This window comes from Schistocerca piceifrons, chromosome X, assembly GCF_021461385.2.
Source record: "Schistocerca piceifrons isolate TAMUIC-IGC-003096 chromosome X, iqSchPice1.1, whole genome shotgun sequence".
Taxonomy (NCBI): Eukaryota; Metazoa; Arthropoda; class Insecta; order Orthoptera; family Acrididae; genus Schistocerca; species Schistocerca piceifrons.
Genome location: NC_060149.1, coordinates 607,242,429 through 607,262,366, shown reverse-complemented (window position 1 = coordinate 607,262,366; position 19,938 = coordinate 607,242,429). Strand labels below are relative to the sequence as shown.

General features: G+C 37.8%; 2 protein-coding genes across 2 annotated transcripts in view; one reads left to right on the top strand and one right to left on the bottom strand.

The window, feature by feature from the left end:
• LOC124723176 (constitutive coactivator of peroxisome proliferator-activated receptor gamma-like) overlaps positions 1-19,938 on the top strand; it is a 735,979-nt gene that overhangs the window by 408,361 nt on the left and 307,680 nt on the right. The gene's annotated exons all lie outside the window — the stretch shown is intronic.
• LOC124723179 (leukocyte elastase inhibitor-like) overlaps positions 2,096-19,938 on the bottom strand; it is a 74,612-nt gene continuing 56,769 nt past the window's right edge. Inside the window, exons 6-8 of the mRNA XM_047248373.1 lie at positions 14,893-15,078; positions 2,976-3,117; positions 2,096-2,897 (exon numbers count right to left, since the gene is read on the bottom strand). Of these exons, the coding sequence (XP_047104329.1) occupies positions 2,539-2,897; positions 2,976-3,117; positions 14,893-15,078 (687 nt within the window). The 3' untranslated portion in view covers positions 2,096-2,538. The remainder of the gene's footprint in view (positions 2,898-2,975; positions 3,118-14,892; positions 15,079-19,938) is intronic.

Below are 19,938 nucleotides of genomic sequence, written 5' to 3'. Positions count from 1 at the left end.
GGGACTATGTCTTGAATGACAATCTGAGTATCTAATTAGGGCACCAAATATGATTGTTTGGTAATGAAGCTGGTGTAGCATGTTACTGAAATATTGTGGGATAGTTGCTTCAAAATGTTAAGTTTTCAGTAATAATTACAGTTTAGCAGTATCAAGTGCTCCAGAGCTTACATTAATATGCGAGATGTCTACAGGGTGAACCTGAATACACTTTGAATGTAAGAAGTTATTCAGGGATATTTTCCAAGTAATTAAATGGCAACCCATGGTCTCCAGTGGACCAATACAGAGTAATTGCATTTTTTATTTCTTACTCCATTTATGTTTATATTACAGTGAAAATACATGCTTAACAATGCAAACTGAGTGGTGTGTACCATGTGCCTTGTGCCTTGTTTTGAAAATTTGTTCGATTTACTCATGCCACTTGCTGTAGATAACAGTAATGCCCATTCATTTCCACATTTCAGCAACATCCTCTTCAGTAACAGAGTTAATCTGAGTGTGAATCATCAACAAAGCTCAAGTTACCCCTCTGAAATGTCTAAATATGGTAAAGTTACGTGTACAGCTGCACCGCACCACCTCCCAACACCACACTATTTCACTGTCAACTTTAGTGAAGTAAATTACTTGTCATTTTTCTTTCTTCCAGTGTTTTCCTTCTTGATGGTAACCAATAGCACCCACATATGAGCACAATGTGACTTGTCCATGTGAAAAACTTCCCGAGTACTTTTGATATGGCATGAGGTTACCTGTAGTTGCTGGGAAGAGGCGACTTAGTTTTGCAGCCTGGCAATCCTCCTAATTGTTTTCAGTGTAAAAACAGATTTCTTGATATGTTATCACATTCAGAATCTTAGTTTAAGAAAGCTGAATAGGGTGCCATGATGTAAAAGTTCTACTCCAATGTACCATCTAGTACTTTGACTTTTTGTATTGTCTTATGTGCGTGGCAATGTAGCAGCAATTGTCAGGTCAGCACTGGCAGCATACCATAGAAATGATGTAACCATCTTCCCACTTGAAGGCTTTACTATTGGAGCACAGAGCAATAAACCTGTAGTGGACTGGTTTCTATAAAATTAAGGAGACAGTAATGGCTGGGGAGGGAGGGGCAGGGGGCAAAACAATTCACACGCAAGTTCAGTCTCTTATTACTGCAGTAGTGTTGTGCCAGTTGCGACACGTGTTTAAAATGGAGTGTTTTGAAGTTTCTGCAGTGATAGGTAAAGAGTAGACAGCCAAAGTAGCTGACTTATTAAATGGCATCAATGCACAGTTTGTTGGGCATTGAGTGATACACATCCACTGATAAATTTGAGGCATGGCTCATGACTCCATAGGTTAATCAAGATGTCCTCCTATTGACAGGATAAGTGAGGGCTCCATCTCATCAGGAAACACACACAACCATACAGGGTGTATGGAGTGCCAGATTACCCTCTTAACTCTTAAGTGTATTCCTTCAGTCTGTATAATCAAAATATTGCCATAAACCAGCTCTACTAGGTTGGCAGTCACTGTAAGTCACATAGAAACCACATTAACAGCGTTAGTCATATGACTGTATTGGTGTTGAGGGTAATCATATACTCTTCTGATACTGGTCTGAATATACCTACTTTGAAGATGTTCATCACATTTAGTGTCCATAAATTTTTTGATTTACTAAATATAAATCATTATTCAGCAATTAGAGTATTCATGGATGGAAACCGACATGAATATACAATTCAAATTGGCATATAAATAGTTACAAGGTAGTTGCCCGCCGCCCGCCCCCCCCCCCCCCCCCCCGCCTCCTCCTCCTCCTCCTCCTCCTCCTCCTCCTCCTCCTCCCACCCTTTCACTACTAGGTAGAAAATCTCTTTGAAACAGGCTTTGTATGAAAGAGGGAAAGAAAAATTAATAATAAACAGTGCACAATTTTATTTGGTTGAAAATATAATTAATGAGAGCATTTCTGTTATAAATTAAAGCGATAAAAAAAAAGGTGTTATCCATTACAGGAAATATTATATTGCTGTATTTGGTTTATCGAGATGTTTTCTACTTTCGAACATGTGTCTCAAACAGTGAAAAATTTAAATTAGCAGCCACTCAAAATTTTTTATTACATTATACTTTCAAAACCTTAAGAATTATTTTCTTTGTGGAATCTTAATATTTTGCCTTTCTTGTGTAGTGTCCTTACATGAATGATGGAGATATGATTAGGTACATTACAGCTTTCAGATAAGTATACAGGTTGTCACTTTTCCTACATTCAGTTCTTGAGTGGAGTAGGGATGGTAAAATGTACACTGAAACATATGCAGTGCTATGAACTTTCTTATGTGTGAAACACGGCTGTAGTTTACATTCTTAACTGTGCCTCAATATGTATAAATTGCAGTCCAACTCTGCATAATCATGCAACAGAGAATTGTTTATGTAATCTTAGACCTTTACTGATCATTTTCAGTCTTGCAATGACTGTCTTGGGCACTGTCATCCTGCAAATCTCAAGACACTTACATATTGAAAGATAAACTATAAATTTCCTGAAAATGAAAACTGAATGGCATCTTTGTCATTGGATTGTGGTTGTTGGTATACTGGTCTTCCATCTGTTGGAAGGTTGGTTGGTCTTGCTACTAGATGTTTTGTATGTCCTCGTGATACTTGTGAAATATAGTGTTCTGTCGTCTCTTCTTTCCTCGTGTCCAATTCAACTTTTAACTCTGATACGAAAGTTTCTTCACTCGGTTGCATATTTGCGGCTTCTGGAGTTGAGACAAGCCCACCAAATAGTATAGTTCCAGCCACAGTATCACGGATAAAAAATAAGAATGGACTATCAGCTCGGAATCTCGGAATGGTAGTTCCCATAAGTGGAACAACTAGAACACCTGTCAAAATTAAATTTATCAGTCAAGCATATTATGATATATACGAGATGTATAAAAATTAAAACATTTTTAACATACCTGTACCAGCCCCTGCAATTGTTCCTTCTTCATTGACTTCAATCTTCGTTGCATGTAGTATTTGGCTGATATGAGCTGTTCCTATGTTTCTTGCAATTCCAGAGAGATTGGCATGAGCCCCAAACACCTCTTGTACTCCTAACTGTAAAAAAATATTTTAACAGCATGCAATGAAGTTCCCAACAAAAATATTTTAGGAGGTTACATGTTATTCATACAGCATTGTGATTGTCATGGTACATGATGCCGCATCTCTCTTTTTCTGCAATAGAAACATTAGAGCTTTTTTGAGTGCTATACTGTGTGTGTGTGTGTGTGTGTGTGTGTGTGTGTGTGTGTAAGAAAGATCAGAGAAAGAAAATGAGAAAAGATGGTAGTTACTGATATTCATAGTTATTTTGCTAGTTATTTATTTACATGTTATGTGGATGATGATTGTGACCTCTCTCCATGATATGGAATGAGTCAGTTTTACAACTACAGAACATTGTTTAAAATATTTTGGCAAGATTCTGGCCATGTACATTGTTTTAAGTTCAACATTTTTACATACAATAAATTTCAAACTGTAGTCAATTGATTGCTGCTACCAAACTTCATAAGGCATTATATGTACTGTAGGGCTGTTGTCAGTAAGCCCAATAGTTTAAAGAGGTGTCTATAATATATTCTAGAGACGACACAACACATCTTTATTACATGCTTCAGTATAACAAACATTTTTCCTCAATGATGAGCTACCTCAGAATATGATTCTGTAGAGACTGAACTAAAATATGAAAAGCAAGGCAACTTCAACATCATCATCTCCAAAATCTGTTATTATCTATTATGCAGAATGTTTAAGAAGATCTATCACATGTGACTTCTATTTCAGGTTCTTATCAATGTACAAATCTGGGAATTAAGAATATTCCATTTCATTTATTGATTTACTCTCATGCATTATTTCTGATGGTGTGGGTTGTGCAGTACTGAATTGCATGTATTGGGTTTCATCTGAATCCAGTGACAACCCATTTGCAGAGAACCAATTAATTTTCAATTAAATATTATTTACATTTTCAGGTGTTGAAGTTACTTGATTGAGTTTTATTATAATTTCTGCTTTTTGAATATGTGATGGAAGGGGATTTATACAGGGTGACTCCATCATGTCACAAACATTTGGGAATGGTGGGGAAAGGTATCAATTTGAGATAAGGGATACTAGTCCGGAACCAACTGAGTCAGAAGGCAAAAACAGAAATCTATTCAGGTTCCACCTTAGCCTCATGCAGCACTCAAACTGAGGGCACCAATTGCCAAACCGTGATCATGATGTATACAATGCCCACTGAATATTCCCCAATACACTCAGATAATTTCCCTTGTTGATGGTCCACTGACGGCATGTATGATTCAATGTTAGAGAGACCAAAAACCCTAAACTTATGGTATAGCAATAATGAATTCCATTTACCAACCAAGTTTCATTGGCAGCTACATTTACAACAGTTTTTCAAAATGACATCCTACAGCTTCAATGCAGGCCTGGCATTATCACATAAAGTTCTGTCATACCCACTCTAATATTCCTGGTGTCTTCTGAACAGTGTTGCAGGCAGTGAGACTTCTTGACAGGAAATCCTCTTTAGTCTCAACAAGCATCTTGTACCCAAGACTCCTCACAGCCTCACAAGAAGAAATCTAGTGGGGGTGAGATCACGTGAACATGCTGGCAATTTTACACATCAACCTGTGTGTATCCACTTTTTGGGTGATGTCTGATTTGTACACAATCCATCAGTTATATTGGAACCACATCCATTGATGAGAAACAAGTGGGATATGTTTCAGGAACCTGGGTAGTATGTCTGTGATAAATACTGTTTACACTGGTGCATTTAAGTGCAGAAGAAGAGTAAACAGGCTTAGTATGTAATTATTGACTCTGCCGTACCCCAGTGTTGACTGATAATGTGTGTTCGCTCTCAACTGTAGTGTGGGGATTCTCATCAGTCCAAACACAACTACTGCACCTATTTAGCATTGGGTCTCTGGTGAACCAGGCTTCAGCCATCAAAAGTACATGTGCAGGAAAGTGAGGATCGACTGTAAGGATCTGCAAGAACCACTGGCTGAGCACAACACGAGGTCCAAATTCAGGTGGAGTGAAAGCTTGCACTTTCTGTGGGTTGTAGGGGTGTAGCTGCATTTTCCATAATATTCACCACACATTATTCTTGTGAAACATTCATTTCACATGCAGCTGCATGCACCTTATCCACTGCAACAAGCACTGCACTGTGTGTCGGGTGCCCGTGTAGTTCGTCATCTTTGGTCATCACACTGTGGCACCACTTGCCCTGTTTCACATAATTGTTGGAACAGTCTTGAAAATGTGATGCGAGCCAGATGTCTTCTGTGCTGATATGTAGTCCGATGCAACCTTTATGCTTCTGTGCTGCTTCCATTTTCTTGCCCATACATGAGAATCATGTCTGCAGTTTCTGTTATTGGGTACAACTCCATTTGGTGAAGACTGGTAGATGTTAGTATTTCAAGTTGTAAACACAGACTGCCGTCTACTACAGTACAGACAATGACTAACAGGAGTGCTCATATCAATCTCAGTACACCATGTGCATTGGATTAGGCAAGTTATTATCCCACACTTTACACTGAAGTGCTCATCTGGATTGCCTGTCCTACAATGTTAGCAACAACAGTACTAGTACATGTATTCCACTGTCAGAGGTATCAGAATGATTTTAATTTGTAACTTATGACTCTGTTGTTTCCAGACTGGGGTCCTTTACCTCTAATTGATACATTTACCCTTTCCCATCACCACTTAAAGTTTGTATCATCATTACAGAATCACCCTATATATGTAACAAGATTGGACCTAATCCCATCTCTATGATACAACTGTTGTCATTATTCCCCATTATCGAGATGCTGTTACATTGTGTATATTCTCAATGTCCCTGTGTGTCCTTTTAGTTACACTGAATGAAAACAAATTACCTGCAATATCTCAATGTTTGAGCTTCTCTGGGAGAATAATGTGAACTGCACAATCAAATTCTTTTGACAAGTCTCATAAAATACCATTTGGCAATATTCTCTCATTTAAGTTTTGTGCAATCTGTTTTATGAATTGAAAAATATCTGTGTGTGAAGACCATTTTGAAATAAAATTTTAGAATGATTAAATGTGTTATTTTGAGGGAAGTGCATTGTTGTTGTTCTTGTTTATATAATTTTTTTCCAGAATTTGTGGCTCAGTAGTAAAGTTCCAGATTATAAATTTGAAGGTCTTGAGTTTCATCATGGATCAGTCCTAGGATTTTTATCTATCACTTATCACTTCCTTCACTTGTGTCAGTGTTTGTTGATTTGGAAAAAATGCCAAATTGCACTGTTGTTCAGAATCAACATAAAACTGTAGGTCCCCGATAACTGGCGGGGCAAATCAGTTCAAAGGTCAGAGGAAGGTAACATCATACCACCTCCAACAGGAGCATGCCTAGTTCAAAACAATCTTTGGATTGGTGACTGCTTTATGTTAAGAGGTGAGAAGTGAGACATGTCAATAATTAATAATATCTGTTGTACTAACTTTCTTGGAAATACATTATTGTCCGACGCCTTTACATCTCTGTGGAAGTATCTCCTGTGATTGTGATGCTTTGCACATGTGACTGAACTCACTGAATTTATGTGATTAGCAGGATTTTGGTATTTCACTTGAGACATTGCCAGATGCATGGAAATGCGGTTTTGAAGGAGTACAATTACATTGTTAATTTCTTTGATAGAGTGTGCAGTAATTGTAACATGGCTGTATGTATGGGGGGCACTGCTTCTTGCATGTATTACATTGCTTTATCCCTTGAACTGACTACCAGTCTGTTGAGCTACTTTGACAAAATAGTTCTTAATTATATTGGCTACCTGACTGCTATACTTTGTTATTTTACTGGTTTCTTTAGTAATGGAGTCCTCACATTCCTTAACTGTTACTTGTTTCTCCTAGCTAGTGCCCATATAGGTTTGATTTTGTCATCGTCGTCGTCATCTTCAGTTCTGAGACTGGTTTGATGCAGCTCTCCATGCTACTCTGTCCTGTGCAAGCTGCTTCATATCCCAGTACCTACTGCAACCTACTTTATTATCTGAAATATTTATTTCACATTTTTTTAACCACTTTGCTTAGGACAGTACAAATTTCGTGTAATAATTAACCTGTTCTACTTCGCTGTTTGTCCTAACCATTGCAAATAATTTCCCTTTCTTTGCACATGATATTTTGATCCCCTTTGTAATCCAAGCCTTTCTTTGTCTGATTAGAACCATACTTTATTTTCTTGGAAAGCAACTGTTAAAGACCGAGTGAAAACCATCTAGAAGTACATTAAATTCAAAGTGACATCTGTCACATTGTACACATCACTCCACTCAGCTTCATGTGAGACTGCATTTGAACTTTCTGTTGTATGTTTGTTGACTACTGTACCTGCTTCCCATGTTACCACTTCATTGTAATCAAAGTAGTGTGTTGTGTTAAATATACAATAGGTACTGGAAAATGATCTCTGACCAAAACTGACTGTACAATTAAAAATAACATTACTGTATGTCATTTATATAATTGAAATCAGGTAAATTTCTGAGTATGGCTAGTTGTGCATTATCCGAGAAGCCATTCACTACTGGATGATTTTTTTTTTTTTTTTTTTTTTTTTTTTCTTCACTTATTAAATGTTCACCTACAAAATGTTGTCTACTTTCGTGTGTGATTCTGCTGGTGGAAATTAACAATGCAGTATGTTTCAAGTTTGAAGCAACATGTCTAAAGTGTTTCTTTTATTGGCATCTTTCAGAAAATTTAATAATATGTCCACAGATTATCATTTGCTTTCTTTTGTCTTCTGGGTGGCATAACTTCTCAATTTCATGTAAGAATATTTGAAAGATTCACAACAGGCACTTATATATTGTAACAATTTTAAATGACTTTTCTGGTAGCAGCAGTTCACATGCACAGGCTTGCAGTTGTTGATCTAAATTGGAATTACTGATGCCAGTAGATCTGAACTTATTCTTTTACATGCATGTCAGCTCCCATATTCTTCATACTTTCCCTACAGAAATGGACTGGTAATTTGTAGCCCTCAATGTTTAACATATGGGTACCCATATTTAAATGATGCTCTAACAACATAATACATCAACTTCCTTTAGACAATCTGGATTGTTTAAACAAAGGAGAAATTCATTAACTTTGTTTTTTTAGTCCTCCAAAATTCTGTCTTATCCAAAGCAAAGCTTATCCACACAAGTTTCTTCTGTGCGTGGCACTTCACTTAAATGGATTTCTTTTAAACCAATTTATCTGAATGATACGTGTAACCTAAACACAGAAAGTCTACTGTTTGTGACATTGTCCCTAACCTCCTTAACTTTTGGCTATCAAGTTCCCTTCATGTCCAAGTGTAGACCATATATTGTGTATTCCCATATCCCAATAACAGCAACTTGTGCAGCATCAGTGGAAGCCTCCATGTGAACTCAGCACACTGCATCAATTTCTTGTCAACTTTCCTGATGGCATTCAGCCTGGGTTGATCATGCCATTGTAGAACCTCAACACAAATCCAACATTTGTGTGTGACGCAACTAACTTCTCCAGAGGACTTGTGGTACTGTATGCACTAATCTTGGCCAGGTTGTTGCCTGCACCCATTCTGTCAATACCTGGACCTGTTCACTCAGATCTCTCGACAAATCTGGTTGGCCAGACAAGGATTTTAACCAAAATCTTCCCAAATATGAGTCCATTGTCTTACCCTTGTGCCACCTTTGTTCATCATAAACTATGGAGAATTTTAATTTGGTAGGACAACTGAACTTAGACTGTACTGAAGATCCAAATAACATCTTGTGTAGTATTGAGAGTTGGTGAAATATAGTTTTAAAAAGAAGTTGAATGCAATCATTTGATGTATCTTCTTTGAACATTAGCGGAAGGAAACAGTAATGTTGACTGTTCAATGCAGTTGTAAATACTGTGTGCAGTACGGTGAAAAAAAATTAAGTAAATCTGACTGCGGGAGAAACACATTTCATGAGGGCAAAGGAAAGAGTTTTGGTCTCAGTGAAAAACTGTGTGTTTAGCTTAAAAATAAGTTTTTTTGGCATAGTTCCCTGAGAGGCCAATGTGTTTTGTTGAATATTCATCCAGAGAGTAAATTCAGTTTCTGCTGTCCAGTTCTGAGAAGTTTGCACAATAAACCTAATTAGCAGTCAGAGTCTTCAATTGGCTCTAAATTCTGTGGCTGTGAAAGTCTAAGGGTGCTCTATCTGGTGGATACAGTGTATGTTCCAACACTTTGTACATCAAATTTCTCAGTTTTCCTATTGTTAAAGTATCTTTGTAGATGGTGTATTGTCATTTTTATGTATTAATTTTTTTGTTCATTTCAGGCTCTACTCTTCTTCGTTTTATACTTTGGCATGATAATGGGGAAAATCCCTTTCATATCTCAGGAAATACAAGTCATAACCTTTCTGGTAGATGAAGTGACTGCTTTTTTCCATGTAAGGTCACCATATAATTCCACTTTGTCATTTTGTTTCTGATGTAAGGTGGCTATTCCATGTCACTTCCACAGTAGCAACTAGATGTACAAAGGAAGTTGTCTTTATTCTTTTAGACAGTCCAAATAACACTGAAAAAATTTGTTTTCACATTTGCTTTTATGTAGAATTTAACAAATGCAAAGCTTTCTCATAGTCAAATCTTCAACTAAAACACACTACACTCTTTCTTCTGATACACCTATGGCAACTTCTTATCACTTGTCCGATACCATATTGTGTACCTTCTTAATATTTCCACGTACGGGTGCAGTTATAGATGTTTATGTTTGATCTTTCAGAGAAATGTGCCCACATTTTGTTTCAGCTACCTCTTAACTGTTGAAAACATAAGAGTCTCCTCATAAACCTTCACCAACTGACTGCATGAATTTATATTGAAACCAGTTGTAAACAAATATTTGCTTACTGCTTCCACTATATAAACATAACCTTAAAGCCTTGATATGCATCATGACAAGCTGTGGCACACTTTTTAAAAGTCTGTTTCCATTAGATAGTTGTCCATTCACAGAAATTTTTAGCAGCATCACATATTTAGGAAGAAGGAAGGTGTGCAGTGACATGTGAGGATTATAGTAAAGTTAATCTTAATCATGAGTTACATTTTTTCCTAGAACATTGAAGTGTAGTGCCTATGCCCTTTAGAGGATAGTTTATTTTATGCATCTTTTTAACCTACAAATTCACTGTATACTACAGATGTTGACTATCAACAGATTGATATCATGTACAGGGTTTGTGGAAATAATTCCTTACAGAAAATGTGATTAAAAAGATCCAAGCAAAAGTAAAATGTTCTCGTCTGGTAGAGTTAGTGGAAATCATGAAGGTGTTTGTTGACAAGTATTATGAGGGTGACCATCACAGTTACTTTGAAACTTTCTGTAAGATTTGTTTTAATGAATTTAAGTATTTATGAAGTATAAGTACATGGAAGGGGAAGTATATTAAATTATGTGAAGTCACAGTTACAATCATATTATTTCACTTCTATTCATTGTTCTAGTGGCCCTGTTTTTGATTCTCTTTGTACCAAGTCGTGATAGAGAAGATGTATGCATAGTAGGCATTTTTAACTGTGTTGATACTAGTGTATTGTTTTATAACTAACTAGATAACACACACTACTTGGCTTACCATTAACAAAAAATGGCTCTGAGCACTATGAGACTTAACTTCTGAGGTCATCAGTCCCCTAGAACTCAGAACTACTTAAACCTAACTAACCTAAGGACATCACACACATCCATGCCTGAGGCAGGATTCGAACCTGCAACCATAGCGGTCGCGCGGTTCCAGACTGTAGTGCCTAGAACAGCTTGACCACTCCGACCGGCTTACCATTAGTAAACTGGGTATGGGTCAACCAATTTACGTTGCACTGCAGCAGTGCCGGGTATAATTTTACAGTGTGCTGCTTAGGATTGATTTACCCTTAGTTGGCACAACCGTTTTTTGTGGGTTCTTATTCTGGTATAAATTAAACTTCATATCAACAGTTTTACTATCATTTATATGTAAGTGCTGAAGGTTTACCTGACTACTGACTTGATTTGTCACACAGTTTACAGATTACTGTATGTCTCTGTTCTCAGTGCTAGCCCAATTATTGTATCATCAGCAAATAAGAGCCTCTTGTGACTCCTCATTTACTCATACATCATTGATTAATGTGATGTGAAGTTGGGGGTCCTGCAACAGATACTTGGGGCATATCATTTCATTGTACACTCTTGTGACTGTATTTAAGCAACTGTGTTGGTCTTTTGATCAGTTGCCTAATTTACACCAGTTGTTTCCAGTCAGTAAGAAATGAACTGATCCACTTATTTGAGAGTCTCCGTATGCCATTATACAGGGTGGAGAAAAACTGTCACGAAATCTTAACCATGGATAGGTGATGCCAGTAGGAACCAAAATCACTTATGTTGTGTATGTCGACAATGCACCATTTTTAAACTACAGAAACATGGCACCACACACTGATTGGCTGTGGGATTGCCCCATTGCTGATGATCGGTTGACGGACAGCAATGTGGTTATCAGTTCACATATACAAATATTCCTCACCCTGTCACTGCCTCCACGTGATATGCACATGTGTCGAACAGGTCCTGCTGTTTGTCTCCATCTTACATCAGAGGCATTCACATGTAGGCTACACTTTGGAGTGCCCACGCACACACACAATCACCAGCCATTTAGTCATACAGTAAGCGTGGCAGCACAGTATTCGTTTGAAGAACAACGAGATATGTTTTTTTTGTCTATGGACTAGCCAACAGTAATGCACATGGAGCTTGACGGTTGTATGAGGAACGGTACCCAGCAAGACACCACCCACACCTGCAAACATTTGAAGCATTTCACCGGCAACTTGGCAAAACAGGCTCGTTAGCATAATATCATGGTAATGCTGGATGACCCTTAACACAATGGGATGCTGCATTTGAAGAGACCGTTATCAAGCGCTTCGAGGAAGCACCTACGACAAGGACTCGAGCGATTTAACATGACATAAGGGTTACTCCTCAGTTTGTCTGGGAGGTTTTGTGGAATGATGGCCAGCATTTATTTAGTTTTCACCCTGTCAAAGACCTAAATCTTATGGCGGAGTACAAACACAGGCTAAGGTTTTGCCAGTGGTTTCTGCAATGTGTTACATGAGATCCTGACTTCCCCGCCATTGTGTTGTTTACCGACGAGTGCAGCTTCTGTCGGGATTGCCTTTACAACACTCTAGATGTTCATTACTGGGCAAGGGGAAATCCTCACATCATGTAAGACCACGGACACCAGAAATGATTTTAGTTCAGGATTTGGGCAGGCATTGTGTCTGACCATCTGGTTGGGCTGGTCTGTCTACCTCCTCGACTTACCAGGACAAATTACCTTCACTTTTTGGAAGAAACTCTACCCGGCCTGCTGGAAGATGTTCCCCTGGACATATGGCTATACGTGTGGTTGTAGCATGATGGGGCGCTGGCACGTAACAGTCGTGCTGTGTGCAGATATTTAAATGAACTCTTCGACAGCCAGGTAATTAGCAGAGTTGCTCGTAGGACACGGCCCCCATGATCACCAGACCTCATGCCACTGTACTTTTTTCTGTGGGGGGGGATAGCTTACGTAGTTTATGTAAATTACGTAAGCCACAGCGCATGCGCACCTAGTGAGTTTTTCAACATTCTCGCACACTCTTTGCACAAACCATTAGTTCTAGAGAAAAAATGAATAGGACCTTTTTTGTAGGAAATTTAAGAGAGTTTAATTTTGTACTGTGACCTGTTTTCGCTGGAGTGTGCAGTTTTCGAGTTATTCAAGAAAAACAAACAAAAGTGGTATTTAATTTGTTGTATCTCGGAAACCATTCAAAATAAGGCATACTTCCATATGCAGTATTTTGTTCAGACTCACTAGTGTACTATAATTCACACTCACACACACACACACACACACACACACACACACACACACACACACCTGCATCATGTGATATTCAGTTTTCACTGTGTTGTGCAATTTAGCCATGGCTTTCATGTACCAGTATCACTAACAGTTACAGACTGCACAGTTTTGGCGTGACAGCAGTATTTCACATAATAATTACTAACTGTACCCCCCTAAAACTGAGGTCAAGATGCCCTAAAACCACAAATCAAAGCTGAAAAGGAATTTTGTCTGCAACTGTGATAATTCAACATAAACACGTCAACCTCAGTTGCAAATAGAAAGAAATCTTTAGCCAGGTTTCAGCCAAAATAATTTGGCCTTCTTCAGAAGCCAGTGACACACAACTATTGCATGCTAAAGTTTGGCCATGTCAAGTATAAGACTGTAGCACTGTAGTAACCAGTCATAAATCTGCATTACTTGGGCTGAAGAGAAACAGCAGGCCCGCTGTGTGGATGAGGTCGGTAGGCCACGAGAGCTGTGCAGCACTTGCAGCCTGTTGACCTTATCCGTGCAGTGGGCCTGCTGTTTCTCTTCAGCCCAAGTAATGCAGATTTATGACTGGTTACTACGGTGCTACAGTCTTATACTTGACATGGCCAAACTTTAGCATGCAATAGTTGTGTGTCACTGGCTTCTGAAGAAGGCCAAATTATTTTGGCTGAAACCTGGCTGAAGATTTGTTTCTATTTGCAACTGAGGCTGATGTGTTACATGTTCAAAGCTGAAGATATTTACAAGAATATCATTAGGCATTTAACTTAAGTTCTCATTTGGTGTAATACATTCTTCAAAAATTGAATTAATTACTTTGGTGGTTTGGCTTAGAAGACAGAACACTGCACATAACTAACAAGAAGAAATGTATTCATAATTGTGAATACTATTAGACTTCAACAGCACAACTTATTGGTGACACTTGTGCCAGACCAAGATTTGAACCAAGATCTCCCACTTTACACGAGTGGTCACCTTAACCGTTTCAGCTTTCTGAGCGTGCCTGGAAGACTGACCCAAACTCTCAGGCATAACTGTCTATCCATGTCCTGTACACTCACAGTTGCTGCAAGTCCCATGCAGGGAAAGAGATTATTTATTACAGTCAGATCTTTGTAGGTAAGTAATACTAATTTGCATTGTCTGTGTTTTATGGAGTGCTATACACTGTCCTTCCACAGAAATCACAGCGATGGTTTGAGTTCAGGACATGGACATACGTTGACATATTGGGGGTGGGGTGGGGGGGGGGGAGTTAAGGTGACTACTCATGTTAAGCAGGAGATCCAGGTTTGAGTCCCAGTTTAGCACAAATTTTCACATGTCGCCAATAAATTGTGCAGCTGAAGTCTAATTGTGTTCACAATTGCAAATATTTTTATTCTATTTTATACAGCCGTAAATCTTAACAGCGTCTGTTCCTTCAGACATGCGTGTCTCAAGGATGTGGTATAGTAAACCATCAGACACACTGTAGACATATCAACAGGAAGTGTGGTAACAGCAGATAAAAGTAGACACTTATTTGTGAAATGATTTAGTGAAACTTGCTGACAGAGCACAATTCATGACTTTTCTATGCTTTGTTTCCTACTATTTAAACTCTACGGTAGCTCTCGTGAATGGGTTGGAAGTCTTTCCTGGCTTACTCTGTTGACAAAAGCCTATCCCACCAAAGTCTAGGAGGGTTTGGGTTCAAGTCCCAGTCTAGAACACCATTTTAATCAGCCAGTAAATTTCACAGTATTATATATCCAATTTCCTGGTGTAAAATTCATTCGAAAATGACATTTTTTCATTTTCAAGAAAAACTTACCCTCTCAAGAACAGGTATGAGCTCAGAGTTGTAGGTTATGTTGAAACGAGGTATTGACAGCAGTATTTCTGTTAGCTGAAGTTTTCCAATTGCCTCTGAAAGTGGGGTATGTGTTAAGTCCCTGATTAACTTGTTAATGCTGTTTCTCTTGGTTGGAAGTAGAATCACCATTGAATACTGATCATCCTGGAACATTAATAATCAAATTAAATTGTAACATGGGCATTAAACCAAAAAGGGAAAAGTGGTATTACTTTGTCTTTTAAATAGTTCTGCAAAATACCAAATCTAAAAGTGTCAAGTGCGTGTGTATCTCTTGAAACTTCATTCTATACATTAATTTTAGTTACCTCATGCTTCACTGACTTTAATGGTCTGATAGGATATCTTTTTGGCAAATTATTCTACTGTTATAATTAGAGAATAAAATTCATATTATAAGTGTGTCAGGTGTTCAAGATTAATTATCTATTTACACATATAGTCCCATAGGGCCGAATTGAGGAGCAAATATCCAGGGTCATGGAACATGTCATTACATGAAATTACAACATAAAGTAATTACAGATAAATTAAAATATTTATGAACAAAAAAATAAATAAATAAATAAAAACCCCAGCCATAAGTTTAAGTAAACACAATCAACAATGTAACATAGGAATCACCTTAATTTTTTGAGGAATTCCTCGGCAATAGAATGAGTGACCTATGAGGAAACTCTTCAGTTTCAATTTGAAAGCATGTGGATTACTGCTAAGATTTTTTTGAATTATTGTGGTAGCTTATTGAAAATGGATGCAGCGTTATACTGCACACCTTTCTGCACAAGAGCTAAGGAAGTGTGATCAAAAAGCAGATTGGATTTCTGCTTAGAATTAACTGAGTGAAAGTTGCTAATTCTTGGGAATCAGCTGATATTTTTAACAAGAAACCATAGTGAAGAATATATAAATTGAGGGGGCAATTTCAGAATACCCAGACCGGTGAACAGGGTCCAATAAGATGTTCACAAACCTACACCACTTATTGTCCGAACTGTCCATTTCTGAGCCAAAACTATCCTTTTGGAATGGGAAAAGTTACCCCAAAATATAACAACATATGACATAAGTGAATAAAAATAAGCAAAATAGACTAATTTTCATGTCAAACAATAGCCGACTTCAGATACTGTTCGAATAGTAAAAATGGTGGCATTAAGTCTTTGAACAAGATCCTGAACATGGGCTTTCTATGACAGTTTACTATGTATCTCAACACCTAGAAATTTGAACTGTTCAGTTGCACTAATCATATGCCCATTCTGTGAAATTAAAATGTCGGGTTTCATTGAATTGTGTTAGAAACTGTAAAAATTGTGCCTTACTGTGATTTAGCATTAGTTTGTTTTCTACAAGCCATGAACTTATGAACTGCACTATTTGAAACAGAGCCAGTGTTGCACACGACATTCTTTACTACCAAGCTAGTGTCATCAGCAAACAAACATTTTAGAATTACCTATAATAATAGAGGGCATATAATATAGACAAATAAGGAACAGGAGTGGCTCCAACACTGATTCCTGGGGCACTCCCCATTTGACCGTGCCCCACTCAGACCCCACATCACAGCCATTTTAAACACTGCGAATAACAGCCTTTTGCTGTCTGTTGTTGAAGTAAGAGGTGAACCAATTGTGAGCTACTCACTGCATTTCATGATGGTCCAACTTCTGGAGCAATATTTTATGAACAACACAATCAAATGCCTCAGTTACATCAAAAAGGATGCCTAGTGTTCGAAACTTTTTGTTTAATCCATTCAGTATCTCGCAAGGAAGGCAGAATATAGCACTTTCAATTGTTAAACCTCTTCTAAAACTGAACTGTGCATTCGATAGCAAATTATGTTATACAAAAATGATCAGTTATCCTTACATACACGGCTTTTCAATAACTTAAGCAAACACTGATGGCATAGAAATAGGTCTAAAATTGTGTACATTATCTCTCTGTTCCTTTTTATAAAGCAGCTTTACCACTGAGTACTTTAATTGTTCAGGAAACTGGCCATTCTTAAAGGAAAAATTACAAACATGGCTAAGGACAGGGGTAACACGTGCAGCACAGTACTTTAAGATTATGCTAGGCACTCCGTCATATCCATGAGAGTCCTTAGCTTTCAATGATTAAATCTCCTCCTTGTCAGTATCACAGATCAATCTCAGAAAGGCATTTCTCAAGAGTGTTACACAGTTCCATGTAGAAACTAGGTTTTTCTTTAATTCACCAGCAATGTTCAGAAAACGATTGTTAAATACTGTACATATATCTGGTTTATCAGTAACAGAAATGTTTTTACTATAAACTGACTATTTTGTCAACCTTGTGCTTCTGACCAGACACTTCCTTCACAACTGACAATATGGTTTCCATTTTATCCTATGAATTAGGTGTTGTATCTGCATACCACATACTCTCTATCTTCCTAGTAACACTTAAGTGCTTTACAATACTGTTTGTAATAGGCTACTGTAGCTTGATTGTGACTACTAACATTTTGATATAATTACCACTTTGTTCTACATGATATCCTTATCCCCCTGGTCAGCCACCAAGGCTGCCTTTTACTGCTAGTATAGGGTGTCCATTTCATTTTCATTTAAAAAGGCGACATTTAAAGTAAATTAGAGAAAAACTTGGGACAATGAAGGAAAAACTGGGACATAAATATTGTATTGACTAAATTTAATACACATACAAGTTTACCTTTACAACGTGCACTCAGATGACCTCAAATCACTTTTTACAATTATTCTGCCACACTATCACCGTACTTTTCACTTTTACGTACTTTATCAAGAAGTGCATTTTCGTTTGAAATTGTATCATAAAAGTCAGTATACGATGCACCATTAAAGAGTGTTTTGACAATGAGCAAGGCCCTCACTGTTTCAACTTTCATTCCGTTTTTTCATCTGACCACAAAGAGTTCACTAACGAAAATGTATGTTCCACAGCAGCATTTGACCCAGGAATTTCCAGACAAAACTTCACCAAATGAATAATGTTTTACATGTTAATGTTTTTACTTTTGAAATAAGCAAATATTTTACAACACGTTGCACTAACACTTTCTTTGTCTCTTTCTTCACTTTTTATGAAGTTCTGAGCACATGAAAATTCATCGAACAGTTCGTCTTCATCAACAGGAAAATTTGGTACAATACTTTTAACAAAAACACAACAGTCCTGAATATCCTTCCACTGTAGCTGCCCCTTTTCAGTATTAACCCAGTCAAATGCTTTAAAAGGTGTGAGAAATGGTAAAAACCATTCTTTAATATACTCAGTGCAGGAGTCAAGGAAGATGTCAGCATAAATATGAAATTGTTTTACAGTAGTTTCACCCTCTTCTTCCAGCTTTCTTAGAGTCTCATGTACAAAGGATATGAGAAATCCTTCAGATTTTCTACATTGTAATGTGCCTAGTAATTTGTTTATTTCTTGATAAGCTTCCACTATTGTAATTTCTTGTTTCTCAATACATTTAATAGTTGTGGAGAAAGGTTTTAGATGGCTAACAAGAAAGTGTAGAAGAACAATAGACACAGGGTTATCAAAGAATTGTTTAAGGATAACAGGACACTTAAGGGAAATGAAATACGATTTCAAAGTGGGAAATATCTCTACAATTCTTTCCAGTGCTGGTGGCAGAGATAGCCATCTTGTCTTACTGTGCCCAAGTGCAGTTTTGTATTCAGTTTCAGTGAACTTTCAGAATGACTTCAGGGGTTGACCGAAGTGTCCGAACCCACCCGTCGGCTTTGACCCGTGACGTAAGGCTGCTGTTGTGTGTGACATCACGACGGCGAGGAATTTAGTTTGTGAGAGTGGCGTGTTTGTAGGTGTCGTTTTGATGCAATTAGTGGTGCTCTCTGGTGGTGTGTTAGGTGATGTTTTTGGTTTAGTTTGCGAGTGTGGCATTGTGTGTGAATTTTGGTAAATTTCTTTTTTTATGTCTTTGGTAGGTATGTATATGAATGACAGGGTCAACAGTTTTCGGTTGTCGGCTATGATGGGGGACAGTGCATTGTCTCTAATAAAATTTCTCCAACTATTTGGATTTTTGGATGAAGTCATGAAGTGTTTAGTATATCGTGAAGAAATGAGGCTTACTTAAAGTTCCGGTGTCTTGGACCAGGGACAGCTGTATGTGGAGATGTCTTAAGGATAACAGGTCAAAGGAAGTGTTCGATCCCAATGTGTGGCTGTGAATGTTGGTATTGGTATTGGGAGATGTTTTTGAGCTATATAGGTCAAGGAAAGCGTTAGGTCCTAATTTATGTGATCGGGAGCTGCTGTTGAGCTATATAGGTCAAGGGAAGTGTCCTATTCCAGATGATATTGTGTTTAGTGGTATTTGGGGAGTTTTGTGATTTCGGTTTTTTTCGTCATTGTGCATGGTTTTGTATGGGGGTGGGTGTCTAAATTTGTTTATATTTAGTTTGTCCCCACCCAAAAGCCCCCTATTTCCTGCACTTGTCCCGTTAGCGTCATTAGGCTTTTTGTGGAATGTGTGTATTTTTTTTTTTTCGATGTATTTTCGTCCTCCTAATGTGTACGTAACGACTTTATATGCGCCATACTGGAATCGTGGTTTATGGTCGTTTCCGCCATATTTGTGACGTCATGGGTCAAAGCAGACGGGAGGGATCAGATGCTTCCGTATTTCCGACTTCAGAGATTCAACCCTTACTGTGTATATGTGCAAATGCTGGTAGATTTTGTTTACAGTTAATTGGCAGTCGATGGGTAGGCAGTCTGAGCCAGTTTGTAAGGAATTGTGCACCACATGTGCTGGACAGCCGACACCTATATTATTCACTGTGTTCTGTTGCAGTTTATAGAACAAATTGTTTTTTCCTTTCCTCTGCTTACCAACAAAATTGGTGTTAGTGTTGTCCGAAGAAACTGCAATCACCTTTCCCTCAAGATCATATTTCTTTAAAACCTCCAGCACATAATTCTGAAGTAAATCTGACATTTCTCCAACTAAATTAA